The 25811-nt window shown below is 38.0% G+C and overlaps 1 protein-coding gene across 1 annotated transcript in view; it reads left to right on the plus strand.

Moving 5' to 3' along the window:
* The window catches only part of si:dkeyp-14d3.1 (transmembrane protein 132C), a 207553-nt gene that overhangs the window by 52525 nt on the left and 129217 nt on the right, over positions 1–25811 (plus strand). Inside the window, exon 2 of the mRNA XM_052563064.1 lies at positions 4221–5109. Coding sequence (XP_052419024.1) covers positions 4221–5109 — 889 coding nt within the window. The remainder of the gene's footprint in view (positions 1–4220; positions 5110–25811) is intronic.

The following is a 25811-nucleotide window of genomic DNA, read 5'->3' on the forward strand; positions in this document are numbered from 1 at the left end:
TGGAGTGAGAGCAAAGCATCATGGGATTAGATAGTCCTCTAAAACTAAGCAGCCGATTCAACAGGAGACAGGCCTGCTCCACTTCAATAAACACCTGACAACCACACTGATTTCTCTCAGTCTCTCTCTCTCTCTCTCTCTCTCTCTCTCTCTCTCTCTCTCTCACTATCCTTTATCCCTCCATCTTCCTTTTATCTGTTTACTGGCCTTGAGTCTCTCTCTCAGCCTTGCCCTTTCCCTCTCATTCTCACACCTGCGTGACTCGCTCTCCAATCTTGCCCTCTCACCACACTCTTTGACAGGCCATGGACAGGTTGACACTGCCTCCTGTAGCCTTACATATCATTAGGGCCGCTCTCGTCCACAGCCAGACTAGGGGGCAGTGACTCTGAAAGCCCTCTCCGGCCCGGGCTGCTTTCCTCTGGGCAGCCCTCCTGTCAGGCTTCCCTAATACCTTGTCCTGCTTGGGCAGTCAGAAGAAGACCTTCCCCTTGTCTGGAGCCTCCCTACAAGGGCCAACCAGCGGCTCATGTTGATCTATCAGCGTGACAGCAGTGTGGTCGAAGAGAAAGAGGCAAAAGGAACAGAAAAGCAGGCAGTGATGATGATTGACAGGTGGAATCTATGGAGGCTTTTTTGCTGTGTGTTTTAAATAAGACATTGAAGCCAGTTCAATTTTTGTTCAGTGAGAATTTATTAATGGTTCATTGTGTCGTGCTTCATAATAGAGCTGCAAAAGTACAAACAATGTTCCTTTGTCCCTCATTCAGATGCCTGCTATCATAAAAAGTACACCCCCGAAATTGTATATTTCATTATTGCTGAACTGAATGAAATGAAATTGACTTAAATTAAATAACTGGCAGGAATTTGCAGACGTTTAGTGGCATTCTACTCCCATATTTCATTTTCTTTTTCAAATAAGTGTATCACTTTGTATTACGCACAGACCGAAATTACTGCCACACAGCACATTAAAGAGATTCTGATTAATGGCGTCCCTTTTCCGGGTTGCTGGTCATGTTCGTAATTTCATTTAAGCCCGGACTCATTCATTACTTTCGCTAACAATTTCTCTCTTTTTTACTTTTTTTTTTTTTTTTTTTGTAGCAGACATTCACAACTTCTTTGAATTGGCCACTCTAGAAATTAAACAAAGTCAACGGAGCTTGTAAGTCATAAATTAAAATCTGTAATGGTTTTTTGCCAAAGTAGACATTGCGCTGTATTTCACACTGCAGGCTGTCTGGGATTTTTCTTCTCCCACAAGTTGCCATGTGTAATTCAGCCTTTGTGGCATTTGCATATTGTCTGCTGTATGTTAACTAGCTATTAGCACTAAAATAACAGCCAGAAACATCTGGACTTGACTGTGACATCTGTCAGCGGGTGTTGATTACTGACCAAGCGTGCATTGTGTGCTGTATGTAAGTTATCGCATCTGAAGCATGTGTATTGGTATACAGCCTAAATTTACTACTGTATGCAAATCCTATTTCTTTTGCCAAGACAGGCTGATAAATCTTATAAACAGTGAAAATGGAGCCTGAAATTAAAAAAAAAAAAATTCTCTGTATTTTCTCTCAATTGCTTCAGCGAATCGCTTAGATTGTTTTGCAATGACAAGATGTCCCCTTCAAAGCTCTTTTTTTTCCAGCTGTGTCTGTGTGCGGCCGTGCATGTGTGTGCATAGCCAGTCCCCCTAAATGAGTCATTTATTCCTTCTGATTCACAAGCAGGTCATTCATTGCTGCATCCTTGGTCAAAGCAGAGCACAGAAAGAGAGGAAAGTAGCCTAATCGGAACACAGAACATTCTTCAGTTTAAAGGTCAAAGACTAATGATTGACTAAGATATGATTTTAAAACACTATGTGGATAAAATGTTCTAAGATTATATTTTTAAGCTATATTTGAGTGGAGAAGGATGGTATTTTCAGTGTCTCAAAGTAGTTCAGTTCGCAGTAATCTGTAAGTGATGTGAGAAAGTCACCTGTAATGTGTGTCTTCCCAATATTTTAATGAGAAGAGCTTATGAGTTTGCAAATAAAGACAATGGAAGCAATCAAAATCAACAAAAGAGCAAAGATATACAAGTGCTATAAAAGTCTCAAGAAAACAAATAGATACTGTAGAATACAAAAAAGAATAGATAAGCTAGTGTTAGTATTTTTTTAAAGAAAACAAGCAGTAAATGAATAGAGTGCAAGTCTAAAAGAGCAAAGTTTTTTTAAGAATAGAATTTAAGTAGAGTGTGCTATTTTTTATCTCAATTGCAGTTTTTATCAGAAAAATCACATAGATTTTTTCTTCCCAAATCTTTTTTTCACCTCAAACTAGTAAACTCAATACTATATTTTAAATAAATGTTACATTTTGTAGCCATCATTGTAGGTTCCCAGACAATAAAGTGTTTAAACTGGTTGTTTGTTAAAAAAGTAAAGAACAAAATTCATGTTTGGCTTGTGAATAATTTGTTTTGGCTGAAAAATTTCCCAGAACAGTGACACGGTTTTATATATAATGGGTCATACGTTCACTCTCACAGATAAAATGTAGAGTTCCTATCTGTGTCTATTTTGGTTTATGTCCACTTCTTCATATCGGAGTGTCTCATCAGTCTCCATATTACTTTCTGTCTGAGGTGAAATCGATGTTTCTGCTGGAGGCTTTGCTATTGAGGTTATGATAGCATGCCACTGCTAGTGCTGTCTACCAGAAACTGTGAGGGAGATATCACATATAGGATACAAGCAGTGCCTGCTCTGTGAAGAACTTTGGCACTTCTTTTATGATGCAATAGATTTGAGAAAAGAAGTGAAAAAGTTGAACTTTAGTTCCGTTCTCTGAAACAATAGCAGAGGTCTGTTAGCTCAAGTTATGGTCATTAAAGTGTTCTTATTCACTTGTACTGTCCGTGTCATTTTGCATCAAAAGAACTTTAGTGTCCCACTCTCACATACTGTAAACCTGATTTCCATTTTATGGTTTGAAAGGATATAGAAACTGAAACATTTAACATTTAAAACAGAACATAATGTTTCTGTGCAGATCGAGCAAATTTTGTAGCTTTAGATCAGGTAAGTGCTGAATAAGTTACAATGTTCTTTGAAGTCCAGAGTTTCATTGAAGTCAGTTTACTCGTCTGTTATCTTGATTATGATTCTGGGCAGATATTTTCTATGCAGACAAACGTCAAACAAGTGCATCTTCCCTATACTTGAATGGAGAAAGAATTAAATCGCTTTAATGTTTGTCACATTTCACACCAGCAATAAAATGTGACAACAGTGGTAATCACGAATTGTGCTTCTTTGCACAAGGTAATATGGATATGCTTTCTACAATAAAAATACAAATGCAAATAAGATTATTTTTATGTATTGCAGAGTTATATTGTACAATTTAATTGTCCATTCTCATTACCTCTGTTTATACAGTTTATCTTTTCCATCATCTACTGTAACACTCACTTCAACTCAAATTAATCTTTGAAACAATGATAATTTAATCACACTGTTAAATCGAATCTGTTACAGATGTGAAAAAAAATATATATTTAACATTTTACATTGTAATTGTTTGCTTCATCTCTTGCATTAGTTTTTAGCTTTTTATTTTTATTTCATTTAGACAAAATAGTATATCATTTTAATGTCAATTGCCCGTTATCATCCATATCATAAAAATAATTATCAGCTTCTTGGTATCAATCGGAATTGTGATATTGATAATAAAAAATTAACACTAATAATTAAATAAATAGCATAGGGGGAAAAATTTAAACTTGAGTCTTTAACTCATGTGTTACTGAAATAGAAATACAATTAAAAAATAAATGATACAGATGAACTAAAGAAAAAGAAAAAGTACAATTAATTGAAAAAATAAAACTAAAAAAAGCCTGAACTTGAGAGCTAAATAAAAATCAAAACTCAATTAAAACCCCAAAGCTATAATTACCTTTGTGGCACCCTTCCAAAATGAGCTAAGATGTAACATTAAGGTACTAATATACGTACCTTTAATAAGCAGCCTTTTTGGGTCAGTAGGATACAAAGGAATATTAAAGTAGGTCTCTACAGTGAGTTAAAGACTCAAGACTGTTTAATTTGAAAGGGTGCAAAGCTTTCGACAGCTTTTGTACCTTTTTTTTTCCTGTGTAGGGACCCACTTTAATATTCCAGTTAGTTCTGACATCTCTTTTCTTTTCTGTGTCAGTTACAGACTGTCGTATCCTGGAGAATCTTCAGCGCTATGCCTCCCCAACTTACCTGCCTGTCAACTACCAGCTCCTCAACACAGAGTCCTCCTTTTTTCTTAAGGAGGCCACCCAGGACTTCATGCGCAACTCTAGCTTCCTCTCCAGAACAGAGCTGTTCTTCATCCACCAGGCCAGGAGACCTCCCATCATCAATGCCACGTATGGAACCCTTGCGGTGGAAGAGCCTATTCCTTTGGATCTCCTCCAGATGCCTGGCTCCTTTGTGGCTTCTTCAACCCTCTTTACTTTCAACTGGAAAGTACAAACCTTTGTTCTCAACGAAAGGATTTACCTGAACAAACCCAAGGTTCAGGTCTTGTTTTACATCACTGGGAGGGACTGGGATGACTACAGCACCGTGGACAAACTCCCCTGCGTACGGATGTTCGCATTCCACGAAACCCAGGAGGTCCGTGGGAGCTGCAGGTTGCGAGGGGACATCGGCGTCTGCGTCGCTGAGCTCGAGCCTCTTCCTGGGTGGTTTGCCCCTCCTAGTGTTGTCCCTGGACGCCAGAGGGGTCCGGATATGTCTGAAGGAACGCCTATTGAGCTTTACTACAGCCTTCGGGCCGTAGAAGTAGGAGGCTGTCTTTCTGAGGAGTTAGGGGCCAAGAGCTCCGCTCACTCGGAACAAGAGGGATTGTTTGGGTCGCCGACCTCTACACCCATGAGGCGCATTGGGAGTGTAAGATTATTCCAGAATCCATCTGCTCCGGAATTATCAGAGCAGCGTTTGGATGGGAATTTTGCAGTGTTGGTACCATCCACACCAGTTCGGCAAAGGGACACAGTATCAGCATATGTTGCAGCTTCGCCGTACTCACCTGTGGAGATGTTCACTCTCAGGTAAGAGATCTTCAGATGCAAGCATCTCTGCTGCATTAGCAGATAATTATCCACATGACAACTTTACCAGGGGACTTTGTGTCTGGTAGTCTAGAGTGGGATGTAACGATATTATCAATATCGTGATAACAAAACTTGATATTACCATTCACATGACGACATAAAACGATAGGTCTTCTGGGCAAATAAATTTTAGGCCTAGTTTTTTAAATACATTGAAACTTCTTATTCTAACATAAAAGTTGTGTTTTGGGCTATTATACTTTGACATAGTATCTGTCAAACTAACTAAATCCGAAAGTACAATATGGAGTAATCCCTACATCAAGCATGCACGTCATTCAGGCGATCAGCTGATCATGGCGATCGTGCCTCAGAATGGATGAATGCAGTCAACTCGTTTATCACATGTGCTGCGAGTTTAGCACACTTTTGGGAACACAATGGCTACTATTTATGCTTCATTTTCACGGCAGATGATTACAGCATTTCACTAGATTTGTAGTGATTCGCGTTTTTGTAAGCATGTTTTCACTGAAGCTGGAGATTTCCGTCAAATTAAAACTTAATAGTGCAGTATGAATTGCAGACACATAGCGGTTTAAATGTAGCCCAAATTCAAAGTATCTCTTGCAAGGGTAGAAATTATTGTATTGTAATTTCCCTACTTTAATGTATGGCAAAAATAATATACATATATATTATTTGTTTGAATTTATTTACAGTGCAATTGTTTTTAAAATATATTGCTATTACTGTCATTGCTTTTGTTGTTATTATTATATTCTATTTTTTTTCCTTCCTAAAACACCAGTGTGAATTTAATTTAGTTTGAGAAAGTATATCTCAAATAAAAAAAAAAAAGTAAAAAAAAAAAAAAAGTTTTCTTAGTTAAGAGCATGGGTTGGAGCTCTGAATTTTGAACTCGCAAAATGCATTAGACCGAAAAATTTACTTTAAAATGATTTTTTTTATTTATTTAAATATCGCAGTAAATATCATATCATGGATTCATAACACATTATTATCGTATCATGAGATTTTGATATCATTACATCCTTAGTATAGAGTTCTTAAAATAACTATTTTTCTTAGTGTTACAAATGTTTTAACAATCTAAAGAACCTTTTGTGCATTAGAAGTTATTTGGATGTTCTGGGAACCATAACGATTGGAATGTTTAATTTTAAGAGCGTAGTAAAGGTTTTAAATGCCACTGAAAGCTTTATTATTGACATCACATCATTTTATCAGCAAAGTTAAATAACAATTCGCTATACAGCTTCACAGATGTATTAAAGCCATTTGCTGTGTTTTTTTATTCTGTTATTTTAATACAAACTAATCATATTCTGCCCAGTTATCAGACTTCGCACCTCTTGGATCTCCATATTTGGTCGCATATTTTCCTTGGCGTAATCATTTGGCTTTTGAAATGATTGTGATTAATTCCGGCTTGTGTGCCTGAGATGAATTTTCACTTCATGGTTCCTTTACTTAATTTAACTATGCTTTTTGTTTACCATGGCACAGAGAAAGACATCTTCATTTTCAGGTGAAAACATCCAGCCGCACTGAATCTGCGGGTACTAATTAGAATTAGCAGATGCGGCTAAGTGATTTGGGTAATTAACACACAATGCAAATGAGGATGCCATCAATTAGAATGCGCCTCCATTAGCTTAATGACTGCAAGCTCGTCCGATTGTAATCACAGTGGGCGAGAACATTTATAAACCATATGAGACCAAACCTGACAAGAGGTCAAGCCAATTTGTTAACTTTGCATGTGAACGCAAGCTAAGAGTCACTGGCAGAGATAAGAGTTGAAGAAAATCAGCTAGGACTGTATATAAATGTCATCTGGGGTTTTCTGCTGACTCCTTGGCTAAACTTGAAGGAAATAGTGTGAAAGGGCAAATCAGAGATGTACTTGTATTCGTGTCAAATTTTGTGTGAATGCATTTATGTTTGGTTTGTCTAAAGATATGTTTAGTGATCAGCAACGATTATACTAAGATGAGCTGATAGAACGAGACCGGTTTTCATGAATAAAATAATTTGTGGTTGCATGTGTAGTTATGCAATATGCATGTTGAAAGTTCTGTATGATCAGCAAAACCGTGCTTTCATTATCTCAAGCACAACATTATCATCTGATGAATTATTGATGTACAGCTTTAAATTAAATCAGTATTAAATAGCCTACAGAAGATCATTAAAGGAACTTGAAAGAAACAAATGCACTAATTCTGAGTATTAATGATCCATTTAATGTTTTTCATGAGCTGCTGAGTATGTAAGTCTCAATTGAGCCATGATATCATGACGTCTGTTTTCATAATGTTTCTGATTTTTTTTTTTTTTTTTAAGCGTGAAGAGAGAGTGGTTCGTATATCTATTCTGGATGAAAATTTGACACAGACTAATTAAAGTCTGCTTGAATTACCATAAATAATATTCATGTTGCAAACCATACAAAATATTTGGATTTTGTTATTTTGAGTTCCATATCCGTTGCTGCTTAATCTACTTTACAGTTATTTTCTAATTAGATTAAAATTGCCTATGTTTTCTAAAATCACTTTTGCTTATTTACATACTGCATATTGCTTTAGCAGGCACTCACTAAGATTTTATGACAAAATTTCTGTATATGGCCGGATGTTTTTTTTCTACCTTTTTAACTGTATCTTTTTTGGTTATTTATTTGAAGTTTTCTCAGCAGTAAAAAAAAAAATAAATAAAAAAATGAAGAAATGCATCCAAATCTGGTTATAATAATTATTACTTTAGGCTGTGTGGAAAGCGTCCCACAGATACTGTATTAAGTCAGGCCTGTGAAACATCCACCCCCTTACTCGAAAATAAGCAATCAGTCCATCCCAGAGTAAACAGTCTTATTCTAGCTGGAAGAGGGCTAATCTTCAGTAACTCTGAATCTACGCACACATTTGTTTTTCTATCATAATGGGGACTTTATATTGACTTTCAATCCACAATATAGGCAAAGACTGATGCACACACACTCACCAGGTGGATGAAGATACAAAAAGCAATTTTGTTGAAATGATTTTATTTCTCTTCTCATGCATAATCCTTTTAGTTCAGTGGAGGTGTCATTGCTTTTTTGATTCAAAAGGTGTCCACTTTTAAAATCATTTTGGCAGAAATTCAACTCAGAAAGAAGCATTAGCTTTGAAAAAATGAACATATAATCTACTACTGCTGCAGAGTGCAATGCACCACGTCTGTACATAATTAGTTGAAGCCTGCTACTGTAAAGCTTGGAAACTGTGAGTCATACAGTGTTCAGAAATGGTGCTTTTATCTTGCTGTTGCCATTGTGTTTAATAGCTCTACAGTGATTGGTGAATATAATCATTATGGCTGTCAATGCATGTTAGCTTACTATAAGGTGATCAAATGTAAACCTCACCCCATCTGCAGAATAGTATTTCAGTATACTGTATTTGAAATGGTATGTACCTGGTTGTTCTAGTAAATGCAATTTATTGCTGAATATCTGCATTCAGTGTGAAGTAGTGTGAAATACTGGTGAATATTATCAATGCAACTATGGAGATGCAATGTTTATAACGTCTGATAATGTAAATTATAGATTTATTTTAATTTTTTTTTTTATACCAGTGTTCAAAGGTTTGGGATAAGTGTTTTTTTTTTTTTTTTTTTTTTAATAATGCATTAAATTCATCAAAGACATTTTTATGAAAATTCTTTACTTTATTTCTGTAAAGAAGTTTGAACTTTCTATTCATCAAAGAATCCTGAAAAAAATCTATCACAGTGTCCACAAAAATATTAAACATAAACCATATAAGGATCATGTGATACTGAAGTAATGATCCTGAAAATTCAGCTTTCCCATCACAGGAATAGATTTTAAAGTATATTAAAATAAAAAAGCTATTTTTTAAATGTAATATTGCACAATATTACTGTTTCTTCTATATCTTTGATTAAATAAACACAGCCTTTGTTGAGCATAAGAGACCAAAAATATCTTTACAAATCTGACCGACACCAAACATTTGAACTGTAGATTATATCAAATATGGATGTCAGAATAACTTTTATAGGAGTAAAAGCCTACTTTTAAATAGTACTTTTTTGTCTTCATTGAAGAAAAAAGAAAAAAATATATATTTTTGCTCACATAAGAGTGTGTTCTCTACCAAAGAGTCAGAGTCAGACATAGAAATCCAACTTTCTTAAGTCACCGCGCACGGACACTGTATTGGTCAATTAGATTCCCACTACAACATTCAGCGCTTGAAACGTGTGCAAGCATCTTCCTCTCTGATAAAGGACAATAGATTTTCAATTTCAGTACCTCTTTTAAGCAACTTATTATGCACCTTTCTGCACTTAAACTGAAGTAATAAAGGTTCAGGCACAGAGTCACAGCTGGTACTGACTCTGTATTTGAGTCTCTTGCAGTCTAGTGCAATCTTTTCTATCAAATGATATGGCATCCAATAGGTACCATCTGTTTTATAAATATATATATATATATATATATATATATATATATATATATATATATATATATATATATTGTTGAAACACAACACACTTCACATTAATTTATTTCCCTCATCACAATCAATAGCTAAATCTTGCATCGCTCTATCTGTAATACACTTGTTCTGATTGAAGGTAACTGGAGGATTGCTTGTAGGTTGCTAAGCTGCTTTTATTTCCGTGTCTATCAGCAAAATTTTTCATTTTCAGCTTCAAGATGAAAGCAGCAACTATTATTCCCCATGCTTTATATGCAGGCTGTTTTTATTCTCATGGCTGACTAAAGGAAATTCCTGACTTTTGCAAGAAAACTATTTAAACGAGCCATTTGAGTTTCTAAAAAAGAATTAAGAGGGAAGAAAATGCTTGTTTGAATCTGCTCCCTGTTCTGGATCTGGCGGTTTGCTCTAAGTTTTTGTTGTGTGTCAACATTGCACTCCAATCTGTCTTATTTATCTATGTCACCTGTGTCTGCTGAGGTAACCCCACTGGTATTTTACCCTATATAAAAATAGAGTTTTTTATTTAATTTTATGTTTTTACTGAAGCGTCACAAATTATACCATTTTAAAGCTTGAGTGTGAATTATACATCATTTGGGTAATCATAAATGGCTGACATAAACAGAATAATAATTTTTCCTCCTCAAAAGCAGCTTTTGTACTAGACCAGAGATGCTCACAAGTCTCTGAGCTAGAGTCCAAGTCAAGTCTGAAGTCTCTGAGCTCGAGTCCAAGTCAAGTCTCAAGTCTCTGAGCTAGAGTCCAAGTCAAGTCTCAAGTCTCTGAGCTAGAGTCCAAGTCAAGTCTCAAGTCTCTTTATTATATTAAGTCTCTGGTTATAATAAATGTTGCATCACGTACAGCGACCCATCCAAGCTGCTTAGAACACTGCATAGCTATATATAAGGAATTCAAAGCATGTAATATGTTATTATGACAACTCTATCTATTAGCATACAATATCAACTTTGATTTTGGTATATAATCAGTGTAAACAGGCTATTGCAACATGACAAAAACACCAAGAATGCTTTACTTTTAAGTTAATATCTGTATTTTGCATTTATGGATTCAGTAATGGCCTTCTGTCTGTCCTGGCTGTATAGCTGCACACCTCTTGTCTGGCTTAAGAATGAACAAAGCTACGCTGACTTATGTTATTCATACAATACCTACTCACAAATAAACATCAAAAACAAAGCCGGCTGCAATTAATTTCTGTGCAAAACAGCTTTTACTACTAACTCTTCCACACAAGAACATTGTTATCACAAAAGAATATTTTGATAGAGAACCAAAAATATTTAAAGTAGATAAAATTAGAATAAATAAAATGGAAATGTCTACATACTATACTGTAAACTTTGCAAATAGGACATCAGCCCCTTCAAGTCAATGAACAATAACCAAGTGGGCTGCAATGAATATCTGTGCAAAACGTCATGGCTCCGCTCAATGACAGAGGCACGCAGGTTTTTTTCCACTGGAGTACTCACGTGAAGGATGCGTGCACAACTAATAACTAATATCATCACGCTATAAAGGGTTGGCCTGCGCTGGGTGCGCCCCTCCCCCTATAACTGTTCTGTCTCGCGGAGGAGCTCATTTGTGTGCATCTGTGTGAAACACGCGCTCTGAAACACGCATAGGAAAAAAGAGCGACAGAAAGAACGGCTCCCCTCCAGCCGTGACTCGGCTCCCATCGTTCATGTTTATGAGCCGTTCAAAAGAATCGGTTCTTTCGCGAACGTCACAACTCTAACAGCGAGCTCATCTGACGTTTACTAAAAATTAACATTGTTCACGAGTCCCGGAGCTCGAGTCCGAGTCGAGTCTGAAGTCTTTCGAGGACGAGTCTCAAGTCGAGTCTGAAGTCACTGTTTGTGCGACTTAAGTCGCACTCGAGTCCGAGTCTCAAACTCGAGTCCCCATCTCTGTACTAGACTGAAATAGGTAATCCTACCATATTTATGAAAAGGGGTAGAAATGCATGAATGTTTATGAGTAATCTAAACTTATCATTAAAGTCGACCATACTGTCTTTGGATATTGCTTACTGATAGAGAGAAGGAATACAGACTACATTACATGAAAATAGCCTGCATCTGAGATGAACGAACAAGACCATGAATAACTAGTCTAGGATTATGACCTTGTTCAGATTTGAATCAATGTAACATTTCCTTATATCTTTTAAGGTCACTTTCTGTATTATGAGAGTAATTTTGCTGAGTTTCATTGACCACACTGAGACTTTATTTCAAACCTTGGCCTTTATCTTGCAATCTTCACTTACATTTTCATTCAGTGAGTAAAAAAGATACAATTCTGTCGTCTTTTACTCACCATCATGTAGTTAAAACCCATTTGAGTTTCTTTCTTAATATCTTCTTCTGTGAAAATCCTTACATTTGTACTGATCGTTTTGTCCTAATACTGTAACTGAAGTTTCAAAAAGGACATAAACTACAGTAAAAGTATGGTCTATGCAGCCTGTTCCCTTTTGTGATCCCCAGAACAAAAATAACAGGTTTAAGGGCATGCATTTTACTGCACTGATTTAAACTGTTTAAACTGGTTCAACTGATTCACTGAAAAAGAATCACACGAGACAAAAAATGATGACAATCTTTCCAATTTTCTTTGAACAAGTCTTTCAAACAGAATTGGGCTTGATTGTGTTCCACAAAGATGTTCAGAAATTCAGCGTGACGTTCAATGGCAGTCATCCAGAAGATTTATCCATTGTACAATGATTTCTCAAAAGCTGTCCATCAATGAGGTCACAAAATCATGGCACTTCTGCAGGCATCATAAGTCAAGTGCGATTTATGATGGGTGATGGACTAGCAATAAACACTTTAAGCGGGGTAAATATTTACAGCTGCAGCTCATAAGTATCCAGTCATAATAATGACTGTTCATTGAAATTAAAAAGAAACAAGTAACACAATGACTGAAGCATGACATTTTGAAGTTTTGAATTTTGAAGTCTAAAATAGTACCTTAATAAGTTTACTGGCTGAATATTTGTGGCATATCGCCAGTCTTTTGCTATACTTTGGCTGTGAAAGAGCTGGCAGGATTAATACTTTGTGTTTCTCAAACAGTTTTTGTTATTTTAAACATTCACCCCCCTCTAAGAACAATCTACAGAGCATTTGGATCCTGAACATTTGATTCAGAGGCTGTCGGGCTGTGCTTAATAGAAAAGAGTGAGAGAGATTTATACTCATATGTGTGTGTGTGTGTTTTTTTTTTTTTTTCATCAAGCAAGTGTGTGAATAGCAAAAGCAGAGCTTACTTAAAGGGAATCAGTTTGCCCCATCTTTAAAAGGAAGTGCATCAGTGGGCACATTATCTATGATTGCTGTCCATCAGTGTGTATAATGAGGCACAGTTAGCTACTGCAGTCACGTGACCCTCAGCTGGACCCGTCAACAGCTGCAGTGCGCACTGGCCAGCACTCTGGATGTGTTACACATAACAAAAGCTACTTCATCTCATTTGATGATTTTCTCTTGGAACTTGACAAAAAACAAAAGAGATGATTATTCATAACAAATGTCTAGCATCTGTGCAAAAACCAATTCACAGCATGTAACAACACTCAAAACAGACTTAAAACTAGTATTATGAAATTGATTGGGGTTCTGGTTTCTGAATGCTCAATACAGAATTGAAGTCATGCTAAAATGTATAAGCTGACTGCTATAGTGACATCTCTGTATAGTAGAGCATGGCATTAATACACTAAGGTCGTGGATTTCAATTCAGAGTACGCATGCCATCAATATATTATGAGTGACTTTTGATGAAAGCATCTGCCAAATGCATAAATGTAAATGTTAACGGATATATTCTGTAGCACAGGGAACCCCTAAGGGTTGCAATTAGGTACTAGTGAGTCTGCTGGAAATTTTAGGGAGATGGAAAAAATGTTGAGTTGGACCAGTGTTTACTGTGGAAAAGGCCTTTAAATTCAGTGTATTTCCCTTTCATTGTATTTAAATTCAGTGTATTGGCCTTTCCCACAATAAATACTGGTCCTAATCAACCTTTTATATATATTCTAAATCCATTCCATATATATATATATATATATATATATATATATATATATATATATATATATATATATAATTCTTAATAATATTTTGTATTTAATTATTATTATTATTATTATTTTGCTTTAGTATTGTACAATCAGAACAAACATGTCAATGTTGTTTTTAATTTAACTTTTAAACAATGTTCTTAATGTTCATAATATATTAAACTCATTATTTTTCTGAAATACTGTAGTACAAAATGAATCATAGATTATATAGCTGAAGCTAAATAGCCTTTGTATTTCAGAAAGAGAGTTATTTTGTGGGTCCTTGGTTTTGAAAACCTTGATGATGTCCCTTATGATGGAAATGCATCTTTAAAAGGAATGGTTTACTCAAAAAGAAACAGTTGCTGAAAATGTATTCACCCTCAGGCCATCCAAGATGTACTGCAGATGACTTTCTTCATCAGAAAAGAATTGGAGAAATGTAGGATTACAGTGTGTGTGTGTGTGTGTGTGTGTGTGTGTGTGTGTGTGTGTGTGTGTGTATAGGAAGAGTTCAGATGCAAAAGCCTCTAAATGCCATCTGAAATTTTCATCTAAAATTAGGATTTTTATTAAGCTCCTATGCTTAGGTTGAGTAATTTAACTTCAATGGCAATGTGGAGGTCCTTTTCCAGGATATTAAAGTGAAATAACTGAATATAAATATAGGAGCCTGATAAAAATCCTAATTTTAGATTAAAATTTCAAATGGCACTTAGAGGCTTTTGCATCTGAACTCTTCAATCCTCTTACATCAAAACTGTTTTCATAACCATTACCAATTTAAAAATTATGACACTCCTGATTTTATTTTAAAAATGTAAAAAAAAAATGTTGCAGTCTCATTTAGAGTCACTGAATATTTGTTCTCTGACACTAAAAGATCCTTGTCCTCAAACATAAGGAACTTGCCCTTTACGAAAACAAATGGACTCCTACTTAATAAAACAACTGCTAATTGGAAACCCTTTGCTCAGCAGCTATATTCCTTGCCACGACCAGTCCTCTGGCCTCTCATCAACATCTGATTCTTCTACTTTCTGTTTTTCAGCTCATCGTAACTCAGAAACCCTCACTAATGCATTCAAACTCCAGGACCATCTAATTAACAGACCGAGCAGAGCCAAACTGGCACCAGCTCAAGCACCTGCATATTTTGAACTATTCCTTAACACTGATGAATACTTGATTACGACTGGCTAGCGAGAGCTCATTATTTCTGTATACTGAGTGATGTTTAGTCACATCCAAGTTTCTTTGGAAATTTCATCAACCCGTATATACAGATAGTCTGGTTGCTAGGTAATTGTAGTTAGAGCTAAGAAGAATCTTAGCGGTGAAAGGCAGAAACGAGCTTCATGAAACTGAAACGTTTCTCTTGTCAAACATCTGTGGGATATGAAGGATGAGGTGCGCTGTGGATACTTACAAAAAAAAGATCCAGACACTATAGAGTCAGTTTGCAGCAGCTGTTCTGTATCGTAAGCCATACTCAAATCTTTTCTACATAAAACATTGATTTTGTTTGTTTAATCATTTTTATTCAAACGTGTACTGTAAATGATACAAGTAAATCATAACATTGTAATATGCAGCCTAACATGTAGATATTCATTTTGAGATTGGCTAAAGAGTGCATTTAACTGCTATTATATTATTCATGAATTATTATTTGTTTTTTGAATAATAATTTTAAGTGAAAATAGCCTACAGCAGAGATAATCTAAATGTAAAAAAAACTGGCAAATTAGCATATACAATTAAATATGCAACATAAGACAATGTATATGCAATATCAGCTAAAGCCAATAATAAAAAATAAATAAAAAATGGCCCTACCTGTTTTCTAAAGATCTTTATACAATCTTTATACAATAGATCATTCAGAATCCATCATGCAAACAGAACAATCAAAAACAATAAAAAAGCACAATTCACATTAAATTTCTACCCAATAGAAAGAAGTTATACAGAGCCTAAATTATTGGTTAATGTAAATCCTATAACCCTCTCCCTCTCCTCTTTCCTAATGGCTATAGAACATTAGAATGAATGTCTTTCTCTCAGGCTTCCCACAGATGTGATGTGACAAAGTAGTTTGCCAAACATTGTAACATTGTCATATCCTAGCAACTGAATAAGCCAAAACCAACAGATTAGCATCCCGCTGATGAGAAGATCTCATGAGTGTTTGCACAGCCTCTTCGCGCCATAGCCTTGCTTTTTCTGTATAATGGGAAGATGCAGCGCTGATTTGGAGTATACTAAAGCTCTTCTCTTATCTGACTTATTATTTTGGGTGTTTGCCATAAATGAACTTTTTGTTTACTGCATATCTTTTATGTCTTACAGTATCAATATTATTATCTTCGGGTCGTGCCACGGTGTGTTATTTTTTCAGTTGTGTAGTACTAACTTATGCTGGCTCCATTTTTTATAAACACTTAAGTGATCTAAATACCTTTTATGTCAATGATTTGCATAAAGAATGTTTAATGAGCTGCTTCTTATTAGGACCAAATATTCATGGCAGCATTTTCCTTAATTTTTGTTAAATCCAGTAAATGACTCTAAAGCATGCTGATGTAGCCCACATATTCAGGAGATTATGATTTAATTATTAGTGGGATCAACCAGCCTTTACTATTACCAATTAGTGTTTAAAGACATAATTGGAAATGCAAATAATCATCATTGTTGTTGTTATTATTATTTGTTTTATCATCCTGCATTAAATCCTGTAATAATGCCTGTTTGTGTGATTAATTCATCTATAGTTACTAGATGATCAAGCATCATAATACTTTGAAGTAATGTGTGCATGCATGTGTGTTCACACACACATAAAGTATCCAGGTCAGTGACAGAAGACTTCTTGTCTGGATTAATTTATATAGAAATATATATAGAAATTGCAATTCATATAAATACATTGACTTGATACATCTTTATTTTTTTCTACGATGAGTATGTTCAGTTCCCTTTCAGTCGGTCACTCTCGACGCCACGTCGGTGATCGACGAATATGGGACATCGCTTCGATAGACCTACTTCGAGTGTAAACTAAACGAGCCAATGCACATTGGCATGCAATTATTGCATCCAGCTGCCGCTGATCACTGTGTAAGTATAAGAGGGCAGCAGGTGCAATGCATACCAGCTTTTCCGAGGGTTAGTATCGCTCTGCTCAACTGTGTCTGCTGTGAACTACAAGTTCAGCACGCTCTCGGAAGCTTTGTGTGTTGGCGAGACGGCGCTTCAGCCGCTGGTCCTACTTGTACGGTTCTTAAGCGACTGGTCAGCGCTACCCAGCCCGTCTCGCTGGCTTCTGCGAACCATCAGCCTCGACTATGCAATTCAGATCGCTCGGCATCCCCCCAAGCTCTGCGGTGTCCGCTTCACTACAGTGAAGCGTCCGATGCCCTTGTCTTGCGGGAAGAGATTTTGCAGTCTTACTGGCGAAGGACGCGGTAGAGCCGGTCCCTCCAGCCGATATGAGGACGGAGTTTTAAAGCCCGTACTTCATTGTACCCAAGAAAGGCGGTGGGTTACAACCGATCTTGGATCTGCATGTTTTGAATCGGGTCCTCCATCGACTACCGTTCAAAATGTTGACACAGAAACGCATTTTCAGGTGCGTCCGTCCCCAAGATTGGTTTGCAACGATCGACCTGAAGGATGTGTACTTTCCTTCGCCACAGAGGAACGTGCGCGGTTGGTGCTAGCCTGCTTGAATACGTTCAAGAGCAGGACAGCGGTCCCACTGAAACTCTTTCAGAGGCTCCTGGGGCATATGGCGACCGCGGCTGCACTTACACCGCTTGGTCTATTACATATGAGACCACTCCAGCACTCCGTCCCCAAGATTGGTTTGCAACGATCGACCTGAAGGATGTGTACTTTCCTTCGCCACAGAGGAACGTGCGCGGTCGGTGCTAGCCTGCTTCAATACGTTTAAGAGCAGGACAGCGGTCCCACTGAAACTCTTTCAGAGGCTCCTGGGGCATATGGCGGCCGCGGCTGCACTTACACCGCTTGGCCTATTACATATGAGACCACTCCAGCACTGGCTTTATGGCCGAGTCCCGAGGTGGGCGTGGAAGCGCGGCACTCACCGGGTCCAAGTCACACCGGCCTGTCGCCAGACCCTCACTCCGTGGTCAGATCTTGCATTTCTCTGGGCAGGGGTGCCTCTAGAGCAGATCTCCAGGCATGCTGTGGTGTGGTTTACACGGATGCCTCCACCACCGGCTGGGGGGCCACGTACAACGGGCATGCAGTCTCAGGGGTTTGGACGGGCCCGCAGCTGCAGTGGCACATCAATTGCCTAAAGCTGTTAGCAACACACCTTGCCTTGAACCGTCACAAAGGTCTTTTACGAGGCAAGCATGTGCTGGTCCGAGTGGACAACACTGCGACTATTGCGTACATCAACCGACAAGGTTGTCTGCACTCTCGTCGCATCTCGCAACTCGCCCGCCACCTCCTCCTTTGGAGTCAGAAGGTTCTGAGGTCACTTCGTGCCGTTCACATTCCAGGCCTGCTCAGTCATACAGCCGACGAGCTGTCTCGAGCAATGTTCCCGGGAGAATGGCGACTCTATCCCCTGAGGGTCCAGCTGATTTGGAGGCAGTTCAGAGCCGCTCAGGTAGACCTGTTTGCTGCTCCAGAGACCTCTCACTGCCAGGTGTTCTACTCCCTGACCGAGTGAACTCTCAGCACGAACGCACTGCCACACAGCTGGCTGCGGGACCTACGCAAGTATGTGTTTCCCCCAGTGAGCATTCTCGGTAGTGAAAACCATCACTTCGCTAAGAGCACTGTCTACGAGACACGCTTATGCCTTGAAGTGGAAGCTGTTCGTTGAGTGGTGTTCTTCTTGCCGAGAAGACCCCCGAAGATGCCCGATTGCGGTCATGCTATCCTGTCTGCAGCAAGGGTTGGAGCGAAGGCTGTCTCCCTCCACCCTCAAAGTCCAGGTTGCCTCTATTGCTGCGTACCATGACCCCGTGAATGGGAAGTCTCTGGATAAGCATGGCCTCATCGTCAGGTTCCTTAGAGGGGCCAGTAGGTCAAATCCTTCCCGGCCCCCCTCGATACCCCCTTGGGACCTGACTCTAGTGCTTAAATCACTACAGCAGGGCCCATTCGAGCCTCTGCATTCAGTTGAGCTAAATTTTCTTTCATTGAAAACTCTGCTCCTGCTTGCACTGGCCTCCATCAAGAGGGTAGGGGACCTGCATGCATTTTTGGTCGACGATTCGTGCCTAGAGTTCGGGCCGGCTGACTCCCAGGTAATCCTAAGGCCCCGGCCTGGCTACGTGCCCAAGGTTCCCACTACATCCTTCAAAGACCAAGTGGTGAACCTACAAGCGCTGCCCCTGGAGGAGGCAGACCCAGCCCTGGCTGTGCTTTGTCCCGTCCGAGCATTAAGGTGCTACTTAGACCAGACACAAAGCTTCATGACCTCAGACTAGCTCTTTGTCTGTTATGGAGGCTGGCAGAAGGGGAGTGCCGTCTCTAAGCAGAGAATGGCCCACTGGATTGTGGATGCCATAACCCTGGCTTATCAGGCTCAGGGTGTGTCCTGCCCGTTCAGGTTATGAGCTCACTCAACTAGAAGTGTTGCATCCTCCTGGGCGCTGGCTCGTGGTGCCTTGCTGACAGATATTTTTAGAGCTGCGGGTTGGGCGACCCCTAACACGTTCGCTAGGTTCTATAGCCTTTGTGTAGAGCCGGTATCCTTCTGTGTTCTCACCTCAAACGGGTAGTGGCACTGAGAGGCCCCGGTTAGTGTCGGCTTGCTTAAACCACTCCAGAGTGTCCGTACTGTAGACCCTGTTGAGATCCTCCATCACCCTAAGCAGCTGGACGCGGCGGAACGCCCGGCGCCAGACCTTCATGATGAATCCGTGAGAACCATGGAAGGGTGGGTTCCATATTGAGACTTAAGCGGTACTCGTATGTGTATAGTCCACGGTATAGACTTAGAACCCGTGTTTCCCCGGCAGACTTCTGCCTTCCCAAGAGGGTTTTAATCACCCCAAATTTCCCTGTATACTCCTAAACGGATGTTATATGTGTAATTGCCTCCGAGACCTCCTTCGGGAAGGATGGGGCTTCCGCAGCATCCCGGCTCCAAGCGGACCGGGTACGTTTTCCCAGTGTTATCCAATCTCACCCAGTGAGGTAGTGCTTTTGACAACGGTGAGTGGAGCTACTTGTTCTGAGCCCCAGCTTACACCTAATAGGGGTGCAGGCGGCTTGCACAGGGCACTGGAAGGGGCAGCACCCATGGTGCTTTGATAGGGATCCCATATTTGTCGGTCACTGAAGTGGTGTCGAGAGTGACATTACATATGGTAACCCTCGTTCCCTGAAGGAGGGAATGGAGACGCCACGTCCCGTCGCCATGGTTGCTGTAATGCCATGGTTGCTGTAAGTTTTTCGCTGAGGAGCTGAGCCGGGAACCCGGCAGCTCAGCAAAAAACTGGTATGCATTGCACCTGCCCTCTTATACTCATGCAGTGATCAGAGGCAGTTGGATGCAATAATTGCACGTTTAGTTTACCCTCGAAGTAGATTGGTCTATCGAAGCGATATCCCATATTCGCCGGTCACCGACATCGCGTCTCCGTTCCCTCCTTCAGGGAACGAGGGTTACCATACGTAACCGAGACGTTCTGAAATAAAATTCATTTTGATATTGAGGCATCGAATCAAAAAATGCAGGGTGATACAACTGTCCTTAAATTAAATACATTAATATTAAAATAACAAAATTATCATTTTAGATTATTTGGAATCATAATTGATTATAAATTTAAGAATGGAAAAATATTTAAGAAATTGTTAAAGTCGTTTTAGAAAAAAAAACTTCTTCACTAACTCACAAATCAGAGTTGTGGTAAAAGCAAAATGCAGAAAAATGAAAAACAAAAAAAGAGAAAATCTCTCAAATTGACAATTTTATGGTTAGTTCAATTTCTTGCAACTCGTAAAATGTAATATTTATTTATTATTTATTAATAATCATAAGAATAATTAAGCCTTTAATTTCTTAATCATAAGAAAATTATTACTGAGATGTGCAACTTACTTGAACAACTTGGCTTGTGTTTCAAACTACATTTTTAAATGTTTAAAAAATTGTTTGCTTGTTGACAACAACAAAAACATAATAATAATAATTCTACCGGGGCTCATGATAATTTAAACAGTGTTGTTTCATAACCGAAGACAATACAAAAAATGCAGAAGAATCAGTTTACAATTTACAATTGAATGCCTTTCACCAGTTGCACCCGAGTTTTGTGTATCTTCCTAACTGAAATCAATTTCCTTTAGGCTTTACTCTTAATAACCTTATTATTGGATTCAGTCAGTTTTAGAAGCATTAGCCATGTCTGGCTAAGTCTTTTAATTTTATATTGCCTTCATTCCCCTCACGTATCTAATAACATGCTGCCATAGTTCTGGGTCAAGAGGTGAAGCAAAGCGGCAGCGTCTTTATGCTGAGTTCGCTTGTTGGACTTAAGCCTAATACGTTCTTACATTTTTATTAGCAAGCAGATTGGATAACACAAGTGCCAGATTTGTTCCTGAGCCAATATGTCACTTGTGTCTTTATCGGATGATTCTAAGGGTGGATGATTTAGAGCAAGAATCCTGATAATGAAATCTATGATATGCATGTTTTAGGAAAGGTTAGCATCATTGCTTAACTGTATGCTGTGGAGGTGTCATTATGAATGGACATCAATAGAACAAACACAGTTCTAGTTCTGCTAAGCTATGCTATTTGCTGTCTGTCTGCTAAACAAGGCAGCATCTATTACCAAATAAATATTTCCACATAGTAATGTATTTTAAGTAATGCATATATTGAGTAATGTATATTTTACTCTTATCAGTGGCAGCCTATTTCCTATACTGTGCATGTTTCTTATCTCTTATATCACTTTGTAGTTTCATTCTTCTCACATAATACAACAATTTCCACTTTCAACAGGGATTTTGCATTCTAAACGAATAGACATTAAAGGGATAGTTCATCCAAAAATGTGTCATTAATGACTCTCATGTCGTTCTAAACCTGTAAGACCCTGTTTATCTTTGGAACACAGTTTAAGATATTTTAGATTTAGTCCAAGAGCTTTCTGTCCCTCCATTGAAAATGTGTGTACGATATACTGTCCACAGGCCCGTCGCGACAAGGCAGGTAAACCAAGCAATTCAATCTTTTGTTCGTTATCTGGCTCGGCTCAGTGTTCATCTTCAGTTCTCTCTTCACAGCAGTTCAGTCAGTGTACTGTTTGAGTGCATGCATTACTCCGGGATATTGGTTTGTTTGAATTCAGAGGGAGTGTCAGCCACATTAAAAACGTTAACAGTTTAAGTCATTTGTGGATTAATGCTTATTGGAGACGCGAACCGTTTCAAATGATTCAGTCAATTTGGTGAACCGGTTCAAGAAGATCCGGTTTCATCGAATGATTCGTTCGCAAACCGGATATCACTAAACTGCAGTGTTTTGAACTCTCTCACAACAGACACAGTAGAGAAAACAAGGCTGAATAAAGTCAAAGTGTTTGCTATTTTTGGACCAAAATGTATTCTCGATGCTTCAAAAAATTCTAACGGACCCTCTGATGTCACATGGACTACTTTGATGATGTTTTTCTTACCTTTCTGGACATGGACAGTAGACCATACACACAGCTTCAATGGAGAGACAGAAAGCTCTCGGACCAAATCTAAAATATCTTAAACTATTCTGAAGATGAACGGAGGTCTCACGGGATTGGAACGACATGAGGGTGAGTCATTAATGACATAATTTTCATTTTTCGGTGAACTAACCCTTTAATATAGAGTTTTCCCCCTCTTGCATCAATAACAGGTACATTCCAGTTTCTTCTGGGAAGGCTTGCCACAAGCATTTATTGGAGTATTATGTTGGTAAAATTTAACCTTAAATGTGAGGTAAGGTAAAACACCAGACCTTAAATAAAAGGTAATATCTTGTTTATTGTTTAAATACCAATTAGTATAAAGTAGTGATCTAATTAGTATGAAAAGGAGAGACATTTTGACCTCTTAAATAGACTCTTGCACAGTTTTTACAATACAGTGTTAGTGTTTATGAGAAAATTAATCTTGGTGTTTTTTTTTTTTTTTTTTGAACAGAGGTTTGCACTGACAAATCCCACACATGAGCTTTGTAGGATGTTCGTCTGGCGATGTTCCATATTTCTTTTATTTCCTTTTGTTTATTTATTTATTTTGATTTCCTTGGGATGTCAGATGTATTCTCAGTGTGCCTCATATCGGCGACACAGATTCAGGAAAGAAAACCGAAACACTGGGGGGGCTATGCTGTGCTATAATTCCTGTTCTTGGCTCAGGAGAGAATGAGTCACAACGGTGCCTTACAATCCGCAGAAAAGAACAGAACGACAAAATCTCTTTCTGGAAAAGTGCCATAAATGTGCCAATGAAACTAAATTGCAGTGTTTACTTAATCTGTTGCAGTCTGAATGTGTGATTTTATTGTGTTTGATTATTTTATTGTTTTGTTTTATAAAAAAAACTTTTAAAGAATCGATGAAATCAAAATTGGTCATTAAACTGATAATACTGTATACTTTATTTGGGAAAAAAGACTAAAATATTGGCATTTTATATCTTACACTCATGGGTTTGTATACATTTTTTGTCCAATCAAATGCTTTTGATAACAATCATTGTTTTTTTAATTGTATATTATTTGCAAGACATTAAATTGTACTTCCTGTTCAGCTTTCAAATATGTATTATTTTTTCCTCTTAAAATGAAAGTTTGTAATTTTAGAGCTGGTTGGTTTGGATCTAAAAAAAAAAAAACAAATTCTGTGAAGGAAAAAACTAAACAAATAGAAACAACTGGACACCAGATGGCTTAAAAAGTATGTGGGCAATGTTGCACGCTATTTGGTCTCAAACTTTTTGTTTCAATTATGTTTCCTCATAGAACCTGCATTTACACAACCACTTAACCATAACCCCCCTACACTCTCCCCTTCTCATGGTTTTAGTGCACTTCTGGTGGTCTAAGAGATCTGTCTACAATATCAGATCAGTGGATTATCTCTTCTAACCTGGGTGATGTTATCTTCCCCCATGTACAGTTTGTTTAAACCCACTGGCATGCTTCACAATCCCTTTCACCATCCTTCACATCCTTCTGCCTCAACAGAGGAGCCCTCACTCAAATATCAGATTAGTCAAAGATGAAGCACATCATCACCTCCCCTGATTTTTCTCAAATGTGTTGCATGACAGTCTTGCTTCACCCTGAGGTTAAAGTGGATTTGGTGCACTTGACTCCACTCATGTTGAGATAGAAGAGATCTGGGGTAGTAGATACCTCGACACGTCTTCGCTTTCACCTGTTGGGATGAAAGTGCCCCAGCCACCTTTGACCTATTTCAGTCTTTACTATTGATGTTTATAAAAAAAAGGAAGAAGAAATGAGGCTGAACACTTTATCTGAATGTTTCTTTTCTCCAGTTGCATAGCGTTGCGTTGGCTTCATTAAATGTGAAACATGTTGTAACATCTGAATCTTCATTCACCTTAAGGTGGCGGCCAAATTGATTATTAACAAATGGGGTCATGGCACCATTTTTATTATATAATTCCATAATTCTTTGAATTTATTTGTTATTTGCAAAATCTGTTTGCAGAATAAGTCAGAATATGAAAAGATTCACAAAGCCTTGCAGTATTTCAGTGAAATAGTAACAATGTTGATGTTTTTGCCATGGCAACATCATAATGCATTAGGCTTAACGTCACCTTGAGGATTGTTAATTCGGCTGCCTTCTGAAATAGGAGTTTATTTCTGTTTATGTGCTTCTAATACTCAGATTGATTCTCCAACATTTTCATTGTATTATATATTCAGCTTCATAGATCTATACTATATAGATCTATAATTTATATATATATATAATTTTTTTTACAGTGATATATTGTTCATTAGTGTAAATGTTTCTGTTTTTCAACATTATCTCCCAGCCGATATTGCTAATATTTTTCTGTTAGATGTTAAAGATGAGACACATTTGGAACAGCAAAACTAGCTTCATTAGTCTTACTCACAGAGATGAACCTCCACGCTGATGGGAGATGGCACAATTTTACAAATATCATATTGTGCTCGGCCCACCTTTGATATCTGTATTACTTTCATGATGGGAAAATGGGCCATTTCGATGATTTGCTCCTTTATATTGCCAAAACGATTTTTCATTTAATAGAGTAGAGAGAATCTCACAAGAACTGCTCTTATCGTTCACGTTTCTACCATCGCAGCCTTGACTCATGACTCTCCGTGATGTTTTGAAATGCTTATTAATGATTTACATGATGAATCCTAAATGACCTTGTCTTGCAACACAAAAATGCCTGATACGAACTTGATTTGTAAAGAGTTTGATGAAGGAAATTCAGACTTCTCTTCATCTAATTTTAGTCATGTTATTTGTTGACAGGACTGCAGTTTCCTGTTGTATTATCGTGATTAGGAAATCAAAGAAGTAGTTTAAAACATGTTTTTGATCAAAGCCCCTTTGTCTGAGCAGTTTGTTTGACACGAGAGCATCGTATCACACGCTTCCCATCACATGTGTATTAAATAGATCATTACAGGCTGTCAAATAGATCTGAGCTCTTTTCACTTAATTTAGAGTGGGCAGATTTAATTAACCTTGCCCTCCCTTTAGGTTCCTTTCATCCCAGGTTTTGTTTTATCTTTTTCACATAGACAATCATGGATAAATGCAATTAAAATGAACAATTAAAACTCCTGTTTTAGTGGAAAGCAAATGAAGGTGTTATACTTTGACATAGAATAAAGTTCATTAAATGTGCTATGTAAGATTTCTGTGCCAAAAGTGTCAGAGAACAGAACTGTTTTCCAGATTCCAGTTTTCCAGAACACTTTCACCATCTGCCGTTCGTGAACAGATAGACAGCTAGATAGTATCTGCATATTAAACGATAACGATATT

Source organism: Carassius gibelio, chromosome B8 (assembly GCF_023724105.1).
Source record: "Carassius gibelio isolate Cgi1373 ecotype wild population from Czech Republic chromosome B8, carGib1.2-hapl.c, whole genome shotgun sequence".
Classification (NCBI taxonomy): Eukaryota; Metazoa; Chordata; class Actinopteri; order Cypriniformes; family Cyprinidae; genus Carassius; species Carassius gibelio.